General features: G+C 54.9%; 1 protein-coding gene and 2 long non-coding RNA genes across 8 annotated transcripts in view; 2 read left to right on the plus strand and 1 right to left on the minus strand.

Moving 5' to 3' along the window:
- The window catches only part of LOC147827354 (uncharacterized), a 36,548-nt gene extending 17,434 nt beyond the window's left edge, over nucleotides 1-19,114 (plus strand). Inside the window, exon 3 of the long non-coding RNA XR_015452437.1 lies at nucleotides 16,791-19,114. This is a non-coding gene — a long non-coding RNA (uncharacterized LOC147827354). The remainder of the gene's footprint in view (nucleotides 1-16,790) is intronic.
- Nucleotides 396-1,030, plus strand: LOC147827356 (uncharacterized). Its single transcript, XR_015452435.1, has 2 exons — nucleotides 396-713; nucleotides 799-1,030. It is a non-coding gene; the product is annotated as an uncharacterized LOC147827356 (long non-coding RNA).
- On the minus strand, nucleotides 1,377-20,155 carry LOC101713311 (cyclin-dependent kinase 11B). Of its 6 annotated transcripts, none has more exons than XM_087214335.1 (20): nucleotides 19,954-20,155; nucleotides 19,138-19,261; nucleotides 18,111-18,226; nucleotides 16,848-16,975; nucleotides 14,365-14,503; nucleotides 10,701-10,837; nucleotides 7,249-7,371; nucleotides 6,534-6,629; nucleotides 6,326-6,445; nucleotides 5,848-5,913; nucleotides 5,076-5,251; nucleotides 4,564-4,654; nucleotides 3,777-3,898; nucleotides 3,414-3,519; nucleotides 3,032-3,153; nucleotides 2,849-2,956; nucleotides 2,644-2,760; nucleotides 2,293-2,441; nucleotides 2,008-2,197; nucleotides 1,377-1,933 (listed from the first exon to the last, which is right to left on the minus strand). In XM_087214335.1, the coding sequence occupies exons 2-20, from the start codon at nucleotides 19,246-19,248 to the stop codon at nucleotides 1,841-1,843; spliced, it is 2,310 nt and encodes a 769-aa protein (XP_087070461.1). In that variant the 5' UTR covers nucleotides 19,249-19,261; nucleotides 19,954-20,155; the 3' UTR covers nucleotides 1,377-1,840. The 6 variants fall into 6 exon arrangements, with proteins under 6 accessions (XP_087070461.1, XP_087070462.1, XP_087070463.1 ...); XM_087214336.1 differs by lacking the exon at nucleotides 19,954-20,155 and adding an exon at nucleotides 19,696-19,879; XM_087214337.1 differs by lacking the exon at nucleotides 19,954-20,155 and adding an exon at nucleotides 19,019-19,065.
- Nucleotides 20,156-20,194: the final 39 nt, after the last annotated feature.

Below are 20,194 nucleotides of genomic sequence, written 5' to 3' on the forward strand. Positions count from 1 at the left end.
TCTTTTGAATTCCTCTGTATTAGCTGGGCAAAGTAGTATACATTTGTAACCCTAGCATTCTGGAGGCTGAGGCAGGAGGTTCCCAAGTTCAAGCTCGGAGAGGGCAACATAGGCTTAGCCCTAAGCCCAACCCTGTATTGCAAAAAACCCCAGAAAACAAACAAAAAACCCAATACCAACAAATGGATTCTTATTAACAAGACTGTTCAAGACTGGCACAATACACATCGGATACGCGCTGAGGGTGATGCACTCGCAGCATGGCCAGGCACTCATGCACCTCAACGCCACAGTGCGTGGCTGGAAGGCGCTGTCACAGGACGAGCTGTGAGGGCTGCACCAGCTCTACGGTGGGTGCCTCGCGACCCAGGGTGGGTGGGTGGGCTGTGGGCCTGGGCAGGCCCTGAGCCGCTGTGCTCCACAGGCTGCCTGGATAGGCTGTTCGTGTGCGCATCCTGGGCCCGCAGAGGCTCTGCCCCAGCAGCTGTGACTTCTGCTACGGTGACGCCCGGGGTGGTTCCTGGCCGGCTCCTCTTGGCCTGCCTGGTGGGGGAGGCACTGACACACGTGTCCCTGCCCTGAGCAGAGTTCCCCTTCCCTACGGTGGCTGCCACCCCATCACCTCCCAGGACCAAAACCAGGCTGGTGTCGGAGGGCAGGAATGTGACCTTGCGCTGTGGACAGAAGATCCTTCACAAGAAAGGCAAAGTGTAGTGAGTGTTGGGCTGGGGCCAGGCCCTGGGCGGCTGGGCGGGGGCAGCACCAGCCGGACAGGCTCCCAGGGGCCTCTCCCCACAGCTGGTACAAGGACCAGGAGCCCCTGGAGTTCTCCTACCCCGGCTACCTGGCCCTGGGCAAAGCACGCCTGAGCATCATTGCCAACGCTGTCAACGAGGGCACCTACACGTGTGTGGTGCGCCGGCACCAGCGTGTGCTCACCACTTACTCCTGGCGCGTGCATGTGAGGAGCTGAGCCTGCTGGGGCCAGGCCGGGCTGGGTCGAGCCCGGCAGATAAAGCACTTTCTCCTACGTCTCCGTACTCATTTTTGCATGGGTAGGTGCAGGCTGGGCCCTGAGCAAGTGGGAAGTGGCCTGCACTGGACGTGGGGGACCCCAGGCCACAGCACCCCTCCTCCCACTGCCATGGTGGGATCAAAAGATGCCCAGGTGCCAGCAGCCTCACTGGGGGCGAGCCACGTGCAGCCCGGTGTGAAAGTGGCCACCAGGGAGTGGGAATGACCCAGGCCAGGCCGGGGCCAGCAGGGCAGAGGGGCCAGGAGGGGCAAGGGCCCGCCCGGCCAGGTGGGCAGAGACCCAGCCCCGGCCTGGTCCCCAAGCCCGGGGAAGCCCCGGAAAGGACAGGACACAGCAGGGCTTCCTCCAAGAATAGTTTACTACATCTGAAAACACGTAACAAGCGCACGTATAAAAACCCACCGTGGCCAGCGCTGTGCACAGCCAGGCCTGGCCGTGGACGGGGGGCCTGGGCGTCCCGAGGAGCACCTGGCCGGCAAGCAGACTTGGGCTCAGACCCCACGGCTGGCAGCAGAGGACCCCAGCCTGCGGCAGCCCCGGGCCTAGCACGGAGATGCCTGCCCAAGCCTTCCTCACAGGGCGGGCCAGGAGCATCTGACAACACAGCCCCTCCTTCCATGAGGAAAATGTGGTTTAATTCTACGAATTTACAAACCAAAGTAATATACAAAACAGAAGGTGGAAAGCCAAGAGGACGAGCCCAAGATTTGGGCGTCTCGACTCGGCACCTCCAGCCCCAGGAGCTGCATCCAGGCGGGCAGGAGCTGGGTCCAGACTCACTTGGCGGCCGGGCCCGGCCCCGCGTCAGAACTTGAGGCTGAAGCCAGGGCCGGCAGCCGAGGCCCCCTGGTTGGTGGTGGTGAGGTGGAAGCCCGTCTCCTTCAGGTCGTCATCGCCCTGCGAGGCAAGGTGAGCAGCGTGAGTATGGCGCCTGGCTGGCTCGGCCCGGGACCCGCCGGCCGGGCCCTCACCAGCTGGCTGTAGCCCAGGCCGCCCTCGGGGGGCCGCGGGCTTGTGCCGCGCTTCACTCGCTGCTGCTCGCTCTTGGCAGGCCACGTGGGGAACATGGAGGGGTCGATGGGGAGCGGCGTCTCCCGGAAGTACTCGTGCTTGAGGCCGTCCTCCGCGTTGATCCTCCTCCCGGGGAAGTAGGTCAGGAACCTGGCAGGAGCGTAGGGAGGCGGGCACCATGTGGGTGGGAGGCTGGGGGGTGCTCGCCCAGGCCGCAGAGCTGGGGAGACCCTGCCCGCACGCACTTGTTCATGAGGTCGAAGCCCTGGTCCGACAGCAAGGCCCCGAAGCGCTTGCGGAGGTTGTTGTACGGGTACTCGCTGAAGGTCATTTTCTTCACTGCGGGGAGGTCGTTGTAGCCGGGCCAGATTTTCTCGCTGGGGGTCCCTAGGTCCTGAAAGACAGGGGTGCCTGAACTGGCCGTGCCCCGAAAGGAAGGTCCCCCAACTGGCAGCGTGACACTAGCGCCCGTGTGTCAGGCAACCAGAGGACAGGCCACCGAGGAGCCACGCTGCCCGGGCCCTGACCCGGCCGTGCATGCGCCCGCTAACCGCACCCTGTGGAGCCCACGCAACCCCGGCAGGCCCCACACTCACCTTAAACACTCTGTTGATCTGATCAATTTTTGATTCACCGGGGAACAGTGGCTTCTGCGTCAGTAGCTCCCCGAAGATGCAGCCCACAGACCACATGTCAACGGCCGTGGAGTATTCCTGGAAGCCCAGAGGACAGGACTCGAGCACGGGCACAATGCACCATCGGGCCCGAGGGGCAGGGTGGCCTTCAGAGCCCTGAACGCACCTTGGCACCCAGCAGCAGTTCTGGGGCGCGGTACCACAGGGTCACGACAACAGGGGTGTAGGCCTTCAGGGGTGAGCCGTACTCCCGCGCCAGGCCAAAGTCACCCACCTGCAGGGACAGAGGTGCTGGAGGCCAGGTGGGGGGCAGGGCTCCCAGGGGTGACAGGGCAGGTACCAGGCTCACCTTGAGGATGCCGGCGTGGCTCAGCAGCAGGTTGGATGTCTTGAGGTCCCGGTGCAAGATCCAGTTGTCATGCAGGTGTTTCACCCCGCGCAGCAGCTGGATCATGAGGGTCTTCACCTCCCCTGGAACAGCGAGGGGTCATGCTCGCCCCACCCCAGGGAGCCAGAGACCTCACACAGGGGCATCTACACCGTGGGGCAGTGACCACACTACCAGGAGTCTGCTCTGGGGACATTTCTAGCCCAGGGTGGCTGTTTGCCCTGTGGACAAGGTCATCGAGGCCACTACCTTGCTGTGTGCCCAGCGACATACAAAGCCAGGGATACTGCGGCATCGTGGTCCCCCCCGGGCCCTGGGCCACAGGCCTCGGGCGCAGCCAAACCTGGCAGGAAGGGCTGCTTCATGGTCTCCATCAGGCTCTTGAGGTCATGCTCCACGTAGTTCATCACGATGTAGATCTTGTCCATGTTGCTCCCCACGACGATCTCCTGGAAAACGAACAGCAGGCCTGTGCGTGGCGACAAGACTCCCAGCGAATGCCGTGGTTCCACTCAAGCCACTACGTGTACTCCTAGGAAGCCTGAAATCCTGGCACGGCTGCTCACGCGCAGCGGGGACCTGCGTGCTGTGTTAGAAGCTGATGTCTGTTTCTGCACTGTCCCTGAGTCTGCTCAAAGCGGAGCCCAGGACGGCCTGGACAGGCTGCCCACTCAGCAGGCGAGCCCCATGTGGGGCCGGGCCTCACCCTGACGGTAACGATGTTGGGGTGCTGGGCCTTGAGGATGGTGTTGATCTCTCTCAGAGATGTGATTGGGAAGCCCTCCTTCTCCTTCTCCATCTTCAACCGCTTCAGAGCCACAATTTCATCTGTGAAGACAATCGTTTAACGACAAGGGCTGAGAAAGCATCCAAATGGGGTAAGAGCCATCGATCCATTTAACCAGGATTTTTGTTTCTGTTTACCAAGCATTTATTTTGCACTAAGTGATCTGAGAAAAGCCCCAGGTTGGCAGAATACTCAGTGTAGAGCGCTTGACTGGAGGCCAGCATGCGAGAAAAAGACAGAAACAGCAGAGAGGCCCCAAGCTGTGAGTCAGCAGTCACGGGTAAACCCGGGCTGTTCCTGTCACATGGCTGCCATCGCACCGGCCTTGCCATCGCCGCTGGGCTGTGTCAGCTGCTGCCACAGTGACCAGCTCCGCCTGAGGCAGGACAACCTCTGGCTTGGGAGGCACAGGGGCCTCAGGCCTATATCACCCGCGTCACGAAAGAGCGCCTGCAAGGTGCAGTGTGGCTGAGGCCTAGCGCCTCGGAATGTGCACTGCCACATGCTGAAGGCACACAGTGGCCAGAAGCCCAGGCCACTCAACGTCCTGCCAGAGGCAGTGGGAGGACCAGTGAGGCTCCCATTGCTGGAATCACAACACTGGGTAGGGCCTGCAGCAGAGTAGCAGACCCACCCAGCTCGGGACAGGCCTCTGCAGCTCTGCTGACCAGCCACTGGACCCAGGGATTTCCTGAGACCTGCCCACCTGTCTTCTTGTCCTTCGCTCTGTAAACCACTCCATAGGTGCCCTCCTCAATCCTGTTCAGACACTGGAACTCCTCCACACTGCGGCAGCCCTGCAAGGACGTGCTGGTGTGGGGAGTGGAGCCACACCCGACCAGGCCCCTGCACACCCACAGTGCAGGCTTAGGGAAGCAGGCCCCCGCCCTGCCAGCAGCTTTCCCAGCTGGTACCAAGGAGACCCAGGCCCGGGTGCTGTCCCGCACCTCAGGGCACCTTGTCCTCCCAAGAGCCTCAGCAGTGTCCACCGCCCACTGACATCTGCTACAGAGAGCGTGCAGGCCTGTGTGGGGCAGGTGATGAGGCAGCCTTGGCATTCAAGGCCACACAAGGGCGGACCCAGCAGTGTCTCCTTGTGCCCAGAATGCTTCCCTGTGCTGCTGTGGCTAGTGTCACAGGAGCTGAGGGCCCGGCCTGCCCTCACAGGGAGTGGCACCACCAGGTGGGGCCTGGCCCCGGGCGGGAGCGGGGCCTCACCTGCAGGGCCGGCAGGTACTTGGGCAGCTCCTGCTTGAGCTCAATGGGCGACAGGGCTGGGGAGTCAGGCACGTAGTCCCCTTCAGTTGGGGCGCTGCTCTGTGGGGTCCCCTCACCCACTTCTTCCTCCCCTTCTTCACTGTCCCCCGAGTCTCGGTCAAATCTCGACTCTGGAACTTTAACAGATAAACCTAATTATGGAACTGGGAACAAGCAGGGGAACCTGGGTGCCTGGCAGTGCCACGAGTCTTGCGCCCTCCACGTGAGGGGCTGGCACTGGGACTGGCCCTGAACAAGGGTGCAAGGTCTAAGGTCCCAGCCGGCTCGGCTGAGTCCGAGAACAGGGACAGGGGCTGTGCGAGGCGGCCATGCTTAGAATTCATGCTTCCAGGCCCCGGGGACAAAGCTCGGCCGCTTGCTCCCTGTCCGTGGTGGCCGTGGCTGTGGCCCCAGGACCTGCTGTCCAGCGCAGCCCTCTTCCCCTGGGAAGCAGATGTGGGTGCCCTTTCCCAGCCTCCCTGTGTTTATCACGCAGGCACCCAGAGCGGGGCCGCTCAGCACAGCTAAATGATCAGGCCCCCGCGGGCACCGACTGCGTGTGGCCGGTGGTGTGGTCCCAGGAAGCGGCTGTCCTCCCCGAGAGCCACTTCTGCTCCTCACCACAGCTTTGGGGAACTGCACACAGGTGACTCTGTGCTGGGCCCGGCCACGTGCACGTGGCGATCTGTACACAGACGGCAGAGACGTGCGAACGTCACAGGGAGCCACTCACCAACCATGATGTGGTTTTCGTTCTCTTGCTCTTCATCGTCACTCATTTCTTCATCACTCACTTCTTCTGCAAAAGAAAATAGGTGTCTGGAGCCGGGCGAGGTGGCACACGCCTGTGAGCCCAGCACTCGGGAAGCTGAGGCAGGAGGCTTGGCAGGAGTTCAAGGCCAGCCTGGACTACACAGTGAGTTCAAGGCCAGTCTGAGGTACACGGCAAGACCCTGTCTCAAAAACACAACAGGTGTCTGCTCAGGCAGTGGCAGGCTGAAGCAGGCACCCACACCCGACTCCTCACAAGCAGTCTACAGAGCTGCGAGCGTGCGCACTGCCCGTCCTGGGTCGCCTGTGAGTCCCAGAGACAGCGGCTTCAGGCAGCAGTGTCCTTCCAGACAGGACTCTGGCTGTTCCGGCTGCTTCTCCTGCATTCCCCACCCCCGCCCCGGCCGCCCGCCGCTCCCCTGCAGACTGTGCTCGCTCACCTGCAGACTGCTCGGAGGCCTCCTCAGAGTTGCTCCCTGTCTCCTCCTCCTCCTCCTCCTCTTCTGACTCCTCGCTGGTGCTTCCCTCCTCCTCCTCCTCCGAGCCTGAGCCTGACTCTGCTGCAGGAGAACGTGGAGCCACGGTGAGGCCCGGCCTATCTGTGGAGGCAGCAGGCTCAGGTGCCCTTGGCCAGGCAGGCTCAGGTACCTGAGGAGGACTCTGCTGAGCTGGTTTTCCTCTCGCTGTCGCTGATGTCCTGCAGGTCAGACAGCAGGTCTCGTTCTTCAATCTTTTCTTCTTTTACTTATGAAAGAAACCACGAAAGGTGAATGTGGAAAAATGTTTTTATTTATTTATTTATTTATTTATTTATTTTTTTGGTGGTACCGGGGATTGAACTCAGGACCTTGCACTTGTGAGGCACGTGTGGTGCCACTGAGCTACATCCCCAGCCCAAAAAAGTGTTTTTGAATCAACAAGACAGCAACACCCAAAACTCAGTAAGTACCCCTCACATACTAATCAGATTTTACTCTATGGAAACAGCTCATCTACCCACTTATTTTTTGCTGTTTTTCTGAGACAGGGTCTCACTAAGTAGTTCAGGCTGGTCTGGAGCTCACTATGTAGCCCAGGCTGGCCTTGAACTCAGCAATCCTCCTGCCTCGGCCTCCCTCCCAAGTGCTGGGATTACAGGCCTGTGCCAGCACACCCAGTTATCCACCCACATTGAACTGAAAACACAACTCCCCAAAGGACCAGCAACAAGTGTCTGGCTGGGAGCCCCATGTCTTCCTTCCTGCCAGGGCTGTGCCACTGCACTGTGACGAAGACAGCACTTAGCTGGGACCCCTTCATCCCGCCAACGGTGAGAGACACACACTGTGATGTCCAAACCCCCAGGGAAGACCCTGGGTCCCACCTGGCTTCCGGCCATCTCCCAGCTCAAAGCGCTCCCTCGGTGGCCGCACGGGGCTGCGGCTCCAGTGGCTGGCTTTCCCCTTGTCACCGTAGTCCTCCCTCAGGGTGCGGTGGTGCGCTGAGACTGGAGCACACGGCAGGGTGGAGACTGGGCTGGCTCTTGCACACCCACACCAGGCAGTGCACTCAGCACTAACACAGGGGCGGCCGGGAGCGAAGGGACAGCAGCTCCAAGCCGAAGGCTGGGGGCCGCCGAGGACCCAGGGGGACCTCCCACCTGCCCTCACTGGGAGGGGCGGGGAGAGGAGCAGGAGGGCTTCTGTGTAGGCAGCAGAGGGAGCAGCCCTGGAGTCGGGCCCCACCCCACCCCGGGCAGTGGCAGTCGGCTCAGGGACTGGAGTGCAGGGGCACAAGCGCAGGGAGGCCTGGACAGCACACTGCTGCATTCCAGTCGAATCCGCCTCTCAGCGCAGCTGAACACAAGTCCCTGGAGTGGCCCACAGGACCGGGTTGGGCCAAAGGGCTCAGTCTCGGCCACCACGGATCTGTGCTCAGCCATGCTTTGCATCGGGGCAGGCCGAGGCCGCGCTGTTGCTGCTGCCCACTCTCTGGTTACAGGGACTCCCCACGGCCTCGTGGCTGGGCCCTTTCCTCCCACCGGAACCCAGACACCGGAGGACCAGGTGTCACGGGGACACTCGACAGGAAGCATCCACACAGGCAGGCACAGGCTCGGACACACCCTGGAGGGACACGGCCCGGGCGGTGGGGGGTATGGAAGACATGGCCCAGGGCCGACCCTCAGCCGAGACCCTCAGCCCAGACGGCATCAGTCACAACAGCAGGCAGCACAGCAAGGCCTGCAGGGACGGCCCATCCCCCAAGTTGTCACTGCCAGCTCATTTCCAGCAAAAAGTCACCAGTTATTCAAGAACCAGGAAAGTCTGTTCAAAGAAAGAAAACACCACCAGAAACTGTTCTGAGAAGACCTGGTGGGAGATCTTGGCAAAGACGAGTGTGGAGACCACACGCCGTAGGGCACTGGCCTGGTGTCCACGAGGGCCTGGGCTCCATCCCCGTTTAAATAAAACAGAGGAGGAGAAAACAAATGGCCCCGAGGGACAAGGAAGGGAGGGGGAAGCCACTGGCCGCTGGCCGTGGGCTCAGCGGAGGACACACGTGGCATCCACACACCTGAGGCCTAATGACCCTCAGTGCCCTTGCCCACTCCCTCCTGTGACAGCACTATCTGTGCCCAGGACTCCTCCCACTGTTACCTTACAATGAACTGCCTCCGTGTAGATAAAGACAAAACAGGACCTTAATAAAACTATCGCAAATATGTTCAGAAAACTAAGATATGCAAAAAGTCAGAAAACGATGTACAAACGGGGAAACGTCAACAGAGACAGGAAACCAAAAGACCCAGAAAGTTCTAGAGCTGAAATGCACAGTCATGGATATAACCACCTGTCTGAGGAACAGAAAGAAAAGTGAGAAAGTACACAGAGCCAGCGGGACCCCCAGGACACCAGCAGATGGATGGATCAACTACGATCCGGGACCCTGCACTTGCCAGGCAGGCGGTGGCGGCACCACTGAGCTAAATCCCCAGCCCGGAAACGCCCTACATACTCATCAACAGATAAACAGACAAAGAAAATGCATTTATGTGCTATGGAGCACTACTCAGCCATAAAGAAGGACAAATGTGAGGCATTTGTAGGAAAACAGATGGCCTTAAGACCATAATATGAAGCAAAATAAATGAAATACAGAAGGTTAAATATCTCTTACATGAGAACCCAAAACGTAAACAATTTAGAGAGCCAAAAAAGATCGGACGGGGAGGTATACCTTTTGCTATGGGAAAGAGATGTAGGGACGAGGGAAGAGGACATGAAAGGACTTGGACGTGACATATCAATACCTCAACCATCTGCGATGAATATATCCATCGTGCAGCAACACATACCAGAAACGCACACACACGAGCCAATAAAATTGTCCAAAGGCAGAGAGAATCTTGCAAGCAGCAAAGAAAGATGACGGCCACACGAGGGCCCATAGCGAGACTGTCAGCAGATGCCTCGGAAGCTGGGAGGTCAGAGGCAGGGGGCTGATGAGATTGAAGTGCTGAATGAAAAAACTCTCGGCTAACACCCCTGGCTCTGGCAAACCGTGCCCGGGAAGGAAGGCAGCGTTAGGGTTAGCTGCTCCCAGATGAGCAAGAGCTGAGGCCTCATCGCCATGTGCACACCCCCTCCCTATTTGCACGCTCCCTCCCTGCTGCCAACAGCCCAGGAGCCGACAAGCCAGCAAGATCCTGCCCTGGGACTAAATAAAAAGGGTGGGGACGCAGCCCAGGGTGAAGTCCCTGCTTCAGTCTGCAGAACAGAAGGGAAAAGTAAAAAGAGCTCCTTGGAGACACTGCCCAGGACAGTGCGACGACACCCGAGTTATGGCAGCATCACGGGCCTCGCACTTCCTGCCTGCCACCGAGCGGACTGTTGCCAGCTTGCGTTCCTGGGCAAGCAGTGTCCACGTGTCCTGGGGACATCAACTACCACGGGTGGGGCGGAGACACAGGGAGCAGAGAGGCCGGTCTCCCTGAGATCATCTGCTAATGCTCTCCACAGGCCACAGAGCACACACAAAGCAGAGGAGACCGACACACGGACATGGAAGACATCACCGAAAACCGGGCAAGAGGGACAAAAACCAGTAGGGCCTGTAGGAAACAAACAGCAAATGACAGAAGACACAGCTCGCAGCCACCTTTGAACGGAAGGAAATCCTGGCACTAACTACGACACGGAAAGGCCCTCGGACCTCCTGCTCGGTGACACCAGAACAGAGGACGGTGTGGTTCCATTCGAGAGGCAGCCAGAGGAGTCAGATCCCCATCAACAGAAAGCAGACAGAAGGCTAAGGCAGGAGGATCATACGTTCAAGCCCAGCCTGGGCAACTTGGGGACTCAGCAAGACCCCGCCTCAGACCAGGTGTGGTGGTGCGCACCTGTAATCAAGCACTCAGGAGGCTGAGGCAGGAGGATCACCGTAAGATCTAGGCCAGCCTGAACTACACAGCCTGTCTAAAAAAGAAAAGAAAAGAAAAAGATCCTGTCTCAAGATAAAAAATAAAGTGTTTAGGAATCATTTAAGAGGACAGTTTTCAGTTTCACAAGATAAGTTTTGGAGTCAGACGGCAGATACGGCTGCACAACAGCGTGACTGTACTCGATGCCACTGCTCGCACTTGGCCTGGATAAGGTGGCAGATTTAGGCCGTGTGTGTTTTACCAGTTTTTGAAAACCGGAAGAAAAGGAAGAACCAGAGAGAGCACAGAGCCAGGCAGCCCATCTCTCGAGTGGGCCCGTGGGCCTGGGCCGGGTGGGGCAGGACAGAGCAGCTGGCCCACACCCACGCACCGCCCCTGCCTCCCAAGCGCACCTTCCCTGCGGGCCTCACGCTCCTTGCGCCGCTCCTCCGCCCTCCGCTCCCGCTCCTTCTGCTCCCGCTGCTCCTTCTGCTGCTCTCTCATCTTGCGCTCTCGCTCCCGCTTCCTCTCCAACTGCTCCAGGCGGTCCCTGGAAGAAGCAAGTGCAGCCATCACACCCACCAACGCCACAGCCTCCTCGGGCCGGGCCCTCTCTCAACTCAGAAACCACTTGTGGCCGCCACACCACAAAGGCTTCCTAGACAGGACTGCTGCACAATCCCCGGCTGGGTCTGAAGAGCCGCAGAGCAAACCAGGGCTGGCGACGCCCACAGAACCTGCTCTGCTCCCCCACACGCGGCACGCGAAGTCCAAGGAAGAACCCAAGGTAGTAGACACAGCTGACTGCGACTGGAGTCGGGCATGGTGGCACACAACTGTGACCCCAGCACTCCGCAGGCTGAGACAGGAGGACCGAGAATTTGAGCCCAGCCCAGGCTACACAGTGAAACCCTGCCTTAAAAAGTAAAAACCCAGGGCCGGGATCTGGCTCAGTGGTTCCGTGCCTGCTTCAAAAGCTCAAGGACCTGAGTTCGATCCCTGGTACCAAAAGAAGCCCCCAAACCCCCAACTGATGAGAAAGTGCTGCACAGGCGAGAAGGAGGCGGAGGAGCTCGGGGAAAGGGGTGGGAGTGCCGACCCTTCTCCTCAGTGGACACCTGTGCAAGTGGCCCGGCCACCTCCTGCGCCAGCCTGAGACAGTGTGGGCTTGCACTGGGCAGAGGGCGCAAACAGCAGGCGCACTGGGGACATCACAGGGCATCCAGACGGCCGAGCCAGACCTAAACCATCAGTGTGGACCGTTCCCATTCCGAGCGCCGTGCCACCTGCGAGGCTGAGGTTCAGGGCTCACAGGAAGGAGCGCAGGGCAGTGGAGCGCAGGTCACAGCACTGCACCAACCTCGAGCCCCGTGGAGCCTTGCTGGGCCCTGGGCCAAGCATTCTGGGACCCTGGAGTCCCGCTTTCAAGTCAGTTCTACTTGCTTTAAATATGTCCATTTAGTGTACCATTTTAATTCCTGTTACATGTACTATTTTTAAAAAGGTATTTTCTTAGTGGTTGCTCTAGAAAGTGCAATACACATCCCATAAGAATAATATTAACTAGCCCGGTGCGGTGGCTCATGCCTGTAACCCCAGCTACCCTGGAGGCTGAGGCAGGAGGATGGCAAGTTTCTTTCTTTTCTTTTTTTTTTTTTTTTTGTGCTGGGGATCGAACTTGGGTCCTTGCATTTGCAAAGCAGGTGGCGGAACCACTGAGCTAAATCCCCAGCCCTAAGGAGGACGGCAAGTTTGAGCACAGCCTGGACCACTCAGCAAGACAGCCTCAAAATAAAAGTCTGGGAATGTAGCTCAGTGCTAGCACCCCAGGGTTCAAGCCCCAGTACTGCAAAAGAAACAAAAAGCACCGAAGCACAGACACTTCGTTACAACCTCGCTCCCTGTCTTCCGTCTCCGCTGGCAATCTGTATGTTACACCCTCAACAGCACAGAGCTACAGTAACTGAGCAACTCTGCAGAGGGCCACCTGGCAGAATCCCTAAGCTGCACACTGGCCACTCCAGAGCGGCTCTTCCCTTCCTGCAGCTCAAGCTGCCACAGGGCAGCGCTTCCACTCAGCTGGAGGCACTTCAGTAATCCTCCCAAGACAGGTTTGCCAGCAACGGGCCCTCCAATCTTCAATCTTCGTTCACTAGAAGCGTCTTTGTTCCCCTTCACAAAGAGCTGCATCCCTGCTGAGCTTCCGCACCAGCTTGCCAGAGCCACCCCGTGCCCCCACCTCCGCCGAGCTCCTCCCAGCACAGATGACCTTGCAGCAGCTCGCTGGCTGCAGGACTCCAGTCTGCAGCTACAGGTTCATCAGGCTACTGGCAAATGTAAATACACCGTTTCTGTCATCAAATCTGGGAGATTTTCAGCCACTGTTCGCAAAAGCATCCTTCTCTATTCTTCTCTCCTGGCACCCAGCCCCCACATACACTGCTGCCGTTTCTGAGCACCAATCTGGTCTACGTTCAAGGGGTCACCGTGGGGCCTGCATAGCTGAGCGGGAGCCGACTCCTCGGGCCAGCAGGGCCTCCGAGTTCTGTCTGTGCAGAATCTGGGCCGTTCTCAGGGCCCATCCTCAGCACTGGAACAGGGTGGCAGCTCGAGCGTGGTCCAGGGTCGGCCCCATGTCCCCACCACAGCTGCAATTTCACACTAGCAAAGCCTGCCAAGAAGTCTCCTCATCCCCTGGGGACAGTAGGTGGCAGGGAGCCGTGGGTCCCATGGCCAAAGGTGCTGGACTGAAGTGGGCAAGGCAACTTCCAGGCCAGACGACTACTTCCTGCTGTGATCCCCTCAGCGCCGAGGTTTGCCAAGTGCACGGGCTTCTCAGATTTCCCTCTGGTCGGCTTCCAAACACAAACTGGTTGCGTTTACCAATTTGGCTGGCTTTACAGGTGCTTTTTGAAGCCTGGCCCACACACGCCTCTGTCCCCATCTTCCGCTTTGCTTTCCAGGTGATCCTTAGGGAAGGCTGACCTCATCTACCAACCTCTGCTCCCATCCCAAGCACCCTGTGGGACAGAGCACCCTCAGCCTGGGCAGTGCACACTAACTGAACCTTGGGCTCTCCCAGGGCTCCCTTCTGTCCCGCATCAAGGCCCCAATGCTCAGGACTAGCAGGCTCTCTGCACTGCTCAGTGGTGGCAGCTAGAAATGGTCACTTGCAGCCTCCGCTCCAGGCAGCAGGCCGGCTCCCCACCTTCCATGGATGTGACCCCCACGTAGAGAGGCGGCCCATGCACAGGACCTGGCCTGGGCCCCAGAGAATGGAACTGGGTAACCTGTACCCTTTCTTGCGAGTCTGAGGCAAGGGAGGACACAGAGTGGTAACTCAGCTCCCAGACTGTTCCAAGGCCCTGGTGGTCTCGTCTCCCATTATTCGGTCCTTTCTTGTCTGAAGAACAACAGCCTGCCTCTGCTGTGATGCAGAGAACCAGAGCGATCCATCTCTCTGGGTACTGAGCAGGTGCCGAGTGTGTCAAACAGACCACCCGAAGCACGGGTTCTGTGTCGGGATTCACATGCGTGATCTTGGCTGACTCTCTCTGGAAGACCTGACTCTATCAGGACTTGAAAACAGCTGACCTCTGACCACATAGCCCTCGGGTCCCTCCCAGAGGGAAGCACCTCCCCTGCTGACGCTGCAGGGTCCAAGGTCCAGAGATCATCCAACACCCCGCGCCTCCCTTCTAAGGACTGTGCCCCACTTCTGGTCTCAACTGTCCCTTCCTCCTGCCTGGACCTCCTCCTGGGACCTGGCCTGCACATCCTGTCCCCTGACCCACCGCAGAGTGAGCGACGACCCTTTCTGGCTCCTCCAGTGGGCGGGCGCTGACAGAGACCTGAGCCCTCAGGTACCTCCTCTGGCAGTTCACGCTCACCCACCGGCCAGACGCAGTAAAGCTCCCGGCTCTGGGACGATTCTTGTAACAGCACTGGGTCCACAGTCCTGTGCTCCTCTGTCCACACCACCTTCGCACCGAGCCTGCTCCCTCACACGAACGCCCGCTCTCCCACTGGGTGACAGACACAGCACAGCACTAACGCTGCCGAGAGGGCCAGGCTCACCGCTCTCTCCTCGAGTGCTCCCTTGCCATCTCCCGCCGCTTCTGTCTCTCCCATTCCCGGCGGGCTTTGTCTTGCTCTTCTCGGTGGCGCTTACGACGTTCGTGTTCTCTTTCCTTCTCTTTTACTCGTGCATGCTTCCCTGTCAGGCAATGACAAGCGTCATGCAGAGGCCTCACTTCCTGAAACTTCAACATTAATCCAAAAAAGACTTAGGCGGTGACTGAAAGAAACAAAAGTAATTTCTCTCAGGTAACTAATTTCTTTTCTTTTTTTTTTTTTTCTCTTTGGTACCAGGGATCGAACTCGGGTCCTTGTGCTTGTGCAGCAGGCAGTGAAACCACTGAGCTAAATCCCCGGCCCTCAAGTAACTAATTTCTTAACATGTAATGCATTTATAAACTTCTTGGTTTCCAGCAACACACTACAGAAAACACTTGCTAGTAAAACCACTTCCCCCAAAAATATAAAATAAATACTAAACCAATGAATGAATAAAAATACTTCAAACATTCTATCCACTGTGAGCCACGGTCACTGGAGAGCCACAGCAACAGCTAGTACGCTGCACGCTTTCAAGAGAGCCTCAACTTGAACACCTGGTCCATTAGCTGAATTTGCCTCCCAGTTCACCTGTGTCAAGAGCTAAATTATGTCAAGAGCTCATTTTCTCATTGGTAACAACTGGAGATAAAGATTCATTTTCATGTTCATGTCTTGAAAGTCATAAAATCAATCAAATTAAAAAAAAAAAAAAAAAGGAAAAGATAGGGCCGGGGATTTAGCTCAGTGGTGCCGCCGGCTGCCTCACAAGCACAAGGTCCCAAGTTCCATCCCCGGTACAAAAAAAAAAAAAAAGATGATAATTTCATATTGAATTTCAAAAACCCAAAGCAGCTGGGCGTGGGGCACACAACCTGTAATCCCAGCACTCTGGGAGGCAGAAGCAGGAGGATCATGGGTTTGTCACCCGCCTAGAACACAGCAAGACCCTGCAAGAAAACAAGTAAATAAAAGCGGGATGTGGTGGCGCACCCCTGTGATCCCAGCACCTGGGAGGCTGTGGTAGAAGAGTCTCTGAGTTTGAGGCCAGTCTGAACTACAAAGGGAGACCTTGCCTCAAAAACACAAACAAGGCTGGGGATTTAGCTCAGTGGTTCTGCCTCCTGCCTTGCAAGCACAAGGACCCGAGTTCATCCCGGTACCAAAACAAAACAAAAACACAAACAAAACAACAACAAAACCCCAAGCAAATACATAGAAACAAAACAAAAACTCAAAAGATACAAAACTACTTGCAATAAGATTCCAATTACAAAAACACTGTGATCATGCCTAAGCAAAATTGTAATTTTCATCACTTTATCTATTCTAAATAAACTACAATATATAAGTGTCACAGTTGATGAAAACAATCAGCCACAAAGACCAAAGGGATGGTAACCTATAACTCTAGCACTCTAGGAGGCTGAGGCAGGAAGAAGGTAAAATTTGAGCCCCACCTGGGCAATGGACAGGCTCTGTCTCAAAGGAACGGGGGGGGGGGGGGGGCGCATACAGCTCAGTGTGAAGACCCTGGGTTTAGGGACAGGGATATAGCTCAGTGGCTACTTGCCTGCCTGGCAAGTATAAGGCTCTGAGTTCAAGTCCCGGTACTGGGGGGAAAAAAGAAAAAGATGCTGAAGACCCTGGGTTCAATCCCTAGTGAGAAACAAAAACAAAAAACAACACTGCTGGGGATTTAGCTCAGTGGTTCTGCCACCTGCCTCGAAAGCACAAGGTCCCAAATTCAATCCCCAGTACAGAAAAAAAAACCACACAACAGAAAGCTATTTAATTAACCAGCTGCATTTATAATAATGAGATTTAAACCAGTTCCCAGAACCAGCTTTTCCAGGACCAATAAGAACCTATATATATATTTTTTTGGTACAGGGGTCAAACTCAGGACCTTGTGCTTTTGAGGCAGGTGGCGGCACCACTGAGCTAAATCCTCGGCCCAGAAGCTTTACCTTTTAACTAATTTATTTTCTTTTTCTGCAGCCCTTTTCATTTTGAGACAGGGTCTCCTTAAGTTGCCCAGGTTGGGGTTGAACTTATTATGATCATCCTGGCTCAGTCTCAGAGTACTGAAGTTGCAGGTGTGCATTTCCATGCCTGGCTCCTAAGAACCTCTTGTATTGGCATGAAATCAAACCTCTAATCAAGCTAAAGCCACTAAGTTGGACTTCACCAAACACCCATTTCGGGGGGAGTGTTTTTTCTAATCCTTATACAATTATGGTATGTTATAGGTAGACAAACTACTTTAAAACAATATAATGAGCCAAAAAAAACACAAAAAGGAAAATGATGTAGTTTTCTCAAATGATCTACAATAAATTGTACTTTCAGCTAAAATTTTATTTCTTCTCTCCACTGTGCTCTAGAGAAGGAAGATCATGAAGGATATAACAACAACATCCAAGAAAACAAAGACTTCTTACCTCCTTCTGCTGAATGGCTACGATGCCTGCGCTTTTCTTTTCTCTTTTCATCTTTCCTGTGATGGGCCTTTTCCTTCCGAGACATTTGCTGGGGTGGTTTGATAGCCAGAGAGTCATCTTCCTCTCCTCTGAAATAAAATACAACGCACTTCATCAAGCTGGAGATATGCACAGAGAAACAAGGTCTTGTGGAGTTTCTCCAGCCCAGAAAAAACAAGGGTTCAAAAGGAAATGAAGGTAAACCTGAACCATAATTTTAAAAGAGTCATTAAAAGAAAAACAAGCAATTGGGCTGGGGATGTAGCTCAGTGGTGCCGCACCTGCCTGGCAAGCGCAGAGTCCTGAGTTCGATCCCTGGTACCAAAAAAAGAAAAGAAAAGAAAAGAAAAACAAGCGAAAATAAATAACAAAAAACAAAACAAGACCAAAAAAAAGTTATGTCAATTCTAAAATTTAAGGCGTTTTAAGACTCAGGTGAAAAGTTTGAGAATCAATGTGGTATGTGGAACAAAAATACTTCTTTTTAAGGGAGGAAGGCCATATTCAGTGTCTTGATTATGGTGATGCATTCACTGGCATGTACAAATGTATCAAACAGTTGTTTTTTTTTTTTTTTTTTTGTACTGGGGATCAAACTCGGGTCCTTGCGCTTGTGCAGCAGGTGACGAAACCACTGAGCTAAATCCCCGGGCCCAAACTGTTCATTTTTTGTGTCAACAGATGTTTAAAAAGATTCCAAAATTTTATCAAGCTATTTAATGATCTAAAAAGTTCATTTAACAGTATCTTCAACTGATTCTATACCACCAAAACCTTGGAAAAATGCACACTCTTGGCTTCCCAGGATAAGTATTCAACCTTAATTTGTGGTCATATTTCCTTTGATTATCTCAGAAGATATGAGAAGGAAACCAAAGATGAGATACTACAGCACAGGATCAAACAGCAGAACACACGGGGCTCAGTGTGCACGTTACTCATAGCAGCCCCTCTCAGCATTCTTTTCGGCACTGTGTAAAACCTTAGGCTTGCAACACAGGGCAGACATTTAAATGTACTATCTAAAGATGCTAACCTGCCTGGAGAATCTTCAGACAGACAGGAATACGCCCTTGTGCAGTCTTTGCATGAGAAGAGGGATGAAGTGGTGGCTGATAACCCAGAGACAACCAACTGTGCAAGGGTGCCCGGGCCCTGGGTAGTGTAGGGGCTCCCCAGCCTCTCTTCACAGCCTTGTCTTCACCAACTTGAAAATTTTCTCACCTGTCTTCCGTAGAGTCCTCTCTTCTGTACGGTGAATTCCTGATTGTGATCTCCATTCGGTGATCTCTCAGCTCCCCCTCCTCAAGGGAATCCCGTTTGGAATCCCGGTCATCAGACTAGGAAGCAAAGAGAAAATATGTCATTTTCCTTACAGACAGACGTATTTCTAAATGATAACCAAACTTTGCTGACATCTCGAAACAAACATCCATAGATACCCTGCTGTTGTTGTGTTGTTGGGTTTTTTTGGTACCAGGGATCGAACTCGGGACCTTCAGCTTGCAAGGCAGGCTCTGGAACCACTGACCTAAATCCCTGGCCCCTTCCATAGATACTTTGAACAAGCAAATGCTACAAAATATAAAACATTTTATTCAAATCCCATGACATGAAAATTACAACTCTGTAAACTCAAAATCTGATGGAAACTTTAAAATCAGGATTTACGACAAGAGACATTAGACTTTATGGCCATTATGTCAGCTGCTTATGGATCAAAACCGAGGCTGAAGTCATATTTTACACAGCAAACACTTTTCAGAATCTCATAATACTGATAAATACCTGAAAAACGATCTGTTCCTAATCTTACCAGAAGTGCTGATGTCAGTGTTTTAATCAATTACTAAAAAACTTTTCTGAGTATGTTATTACGCAAACCAAGAAAGACAGAGAACACGCATTAACAGTAATTTTAAGGCAAGTTCCCACTGCATTAATAGTGCTTGGAAATGGTATTAACGAGGAAAATTAGCCAAGCTGCACTAATGATTCTAGGTTCAGAACATTTTATTCTCCATGTAGACAGTCTCATCTAGACACAGCTTCAGTGCGTTATCAATCTGCTTTCAATGTAAACTGAGTATGTGAATGTTTCTGTTAATTTTTAGAATAGATTTTGGGCTCACCTGTGACATTTGGAAGTACAAAAGAACTTCACCGAAGAAACGTTGTTCTAATGGAAAAATGAGGGCAAAGAAATTAAATCTCCTTTAAGAAAACCACTTACTTAAAAAACATAGCTTACATTTTTTAAGCGTTTTATCTCTGCTTTCTCCTCTTGTTCCTTCCTTCGTTTCTTTTCCTGGAGAATTTCATCTAAAGTTTTCACTTTCCAAGAGTCCTTTTCATCACCCATTTGAGTTAAAACACTGCAAAAAGAAAAATAATTCAAGCAACCTCGGGACACACCAAGCTGTGGTTGACGCTCCATTGTTCCTGAACATTTAAACTTAGTCACTTTTGAGTGTTTCTGAATGAGTCCTCAGAAGGAAGAGCTCTGAAAAGTGACTGCTGGGCTCTCACCCCTTTCCTGTCTCTTTTGTAAGATCTTGGGCAACTTTGTTCGCTTCAGTACACTTTGCCATAGAATGGGAGTAACACCCACCTAATGGGCCGGTAAAAACCCTCAGCTCAGCGCCTGGCACTCATCAGGCACCGCCTTTGATGACAAAACGAGGTATCAGGAAGACCACTTGGGTCAAGTGAAGGCACTGGTCCCTGGACAGGTGGACGCTCCCTCACGGGGTAGAGAGCGAGCTGGGGTGGGGGCGCCCGGGGAAGGTGCACTCGCGAACAAGGCTACCTGACCCGGGCGCGGGGCTCCTACTTCCTTGGGCTCAGTCGCGCAAGCGTGAATCTCAGCACGGCAGGGGTTGGCTCCCGGGAGCGCCTGGCCCGCCACCTCTTCTACCAAAGGTCCGCCTGGGGCGAGACTACGCGGGAGCTGGGGTGCCGCTGGCCCGCACTCACTCCCGCCCCCGCCCTGAGGCCTGCTCGGCCCGAGCCCTCAGGGGCGCCTCCGCCCAGCGCTCTCCGCCCGGGCCGCCCGGCCGCCACTCACCCCTGCGCCGCTGCCGCCGCCGCCGGTCCCCGAAACAGAAGAAACACCGCCCGGCGCGCGCCAGGAGTTTCTGTCACTTCCTGCGGCGACGCCGACCGATGACGCCCGAAGGCAACATGGCTTGGGATCTCCAGTCTCGGATTCGGCGCAACTCGCAGCTCACACCAGGTGTCGTCACTTCCGGGAGCGGCGCGGCTTGATGATGCGCAGCGCAGAGGCGTCAGGAGCGCCAATCCACTAG

This window comes from Heterocephalus glaber, unplaced genomic scaffold, assembly GCF_053883595.1.
Source record: "Heterocephalus glaber isolate CG9 unplaced genomic scaffold, H.glaber_assembly_v1.0 deba00001447, whole genome shotgun sequence".
Taxonomy (NCBI): Eukaryota; Metazoa; Chordata; class Mammalia; order Rodentia; family Bathyergidae; genus Heterocephalus; species Heterocephalus glaber.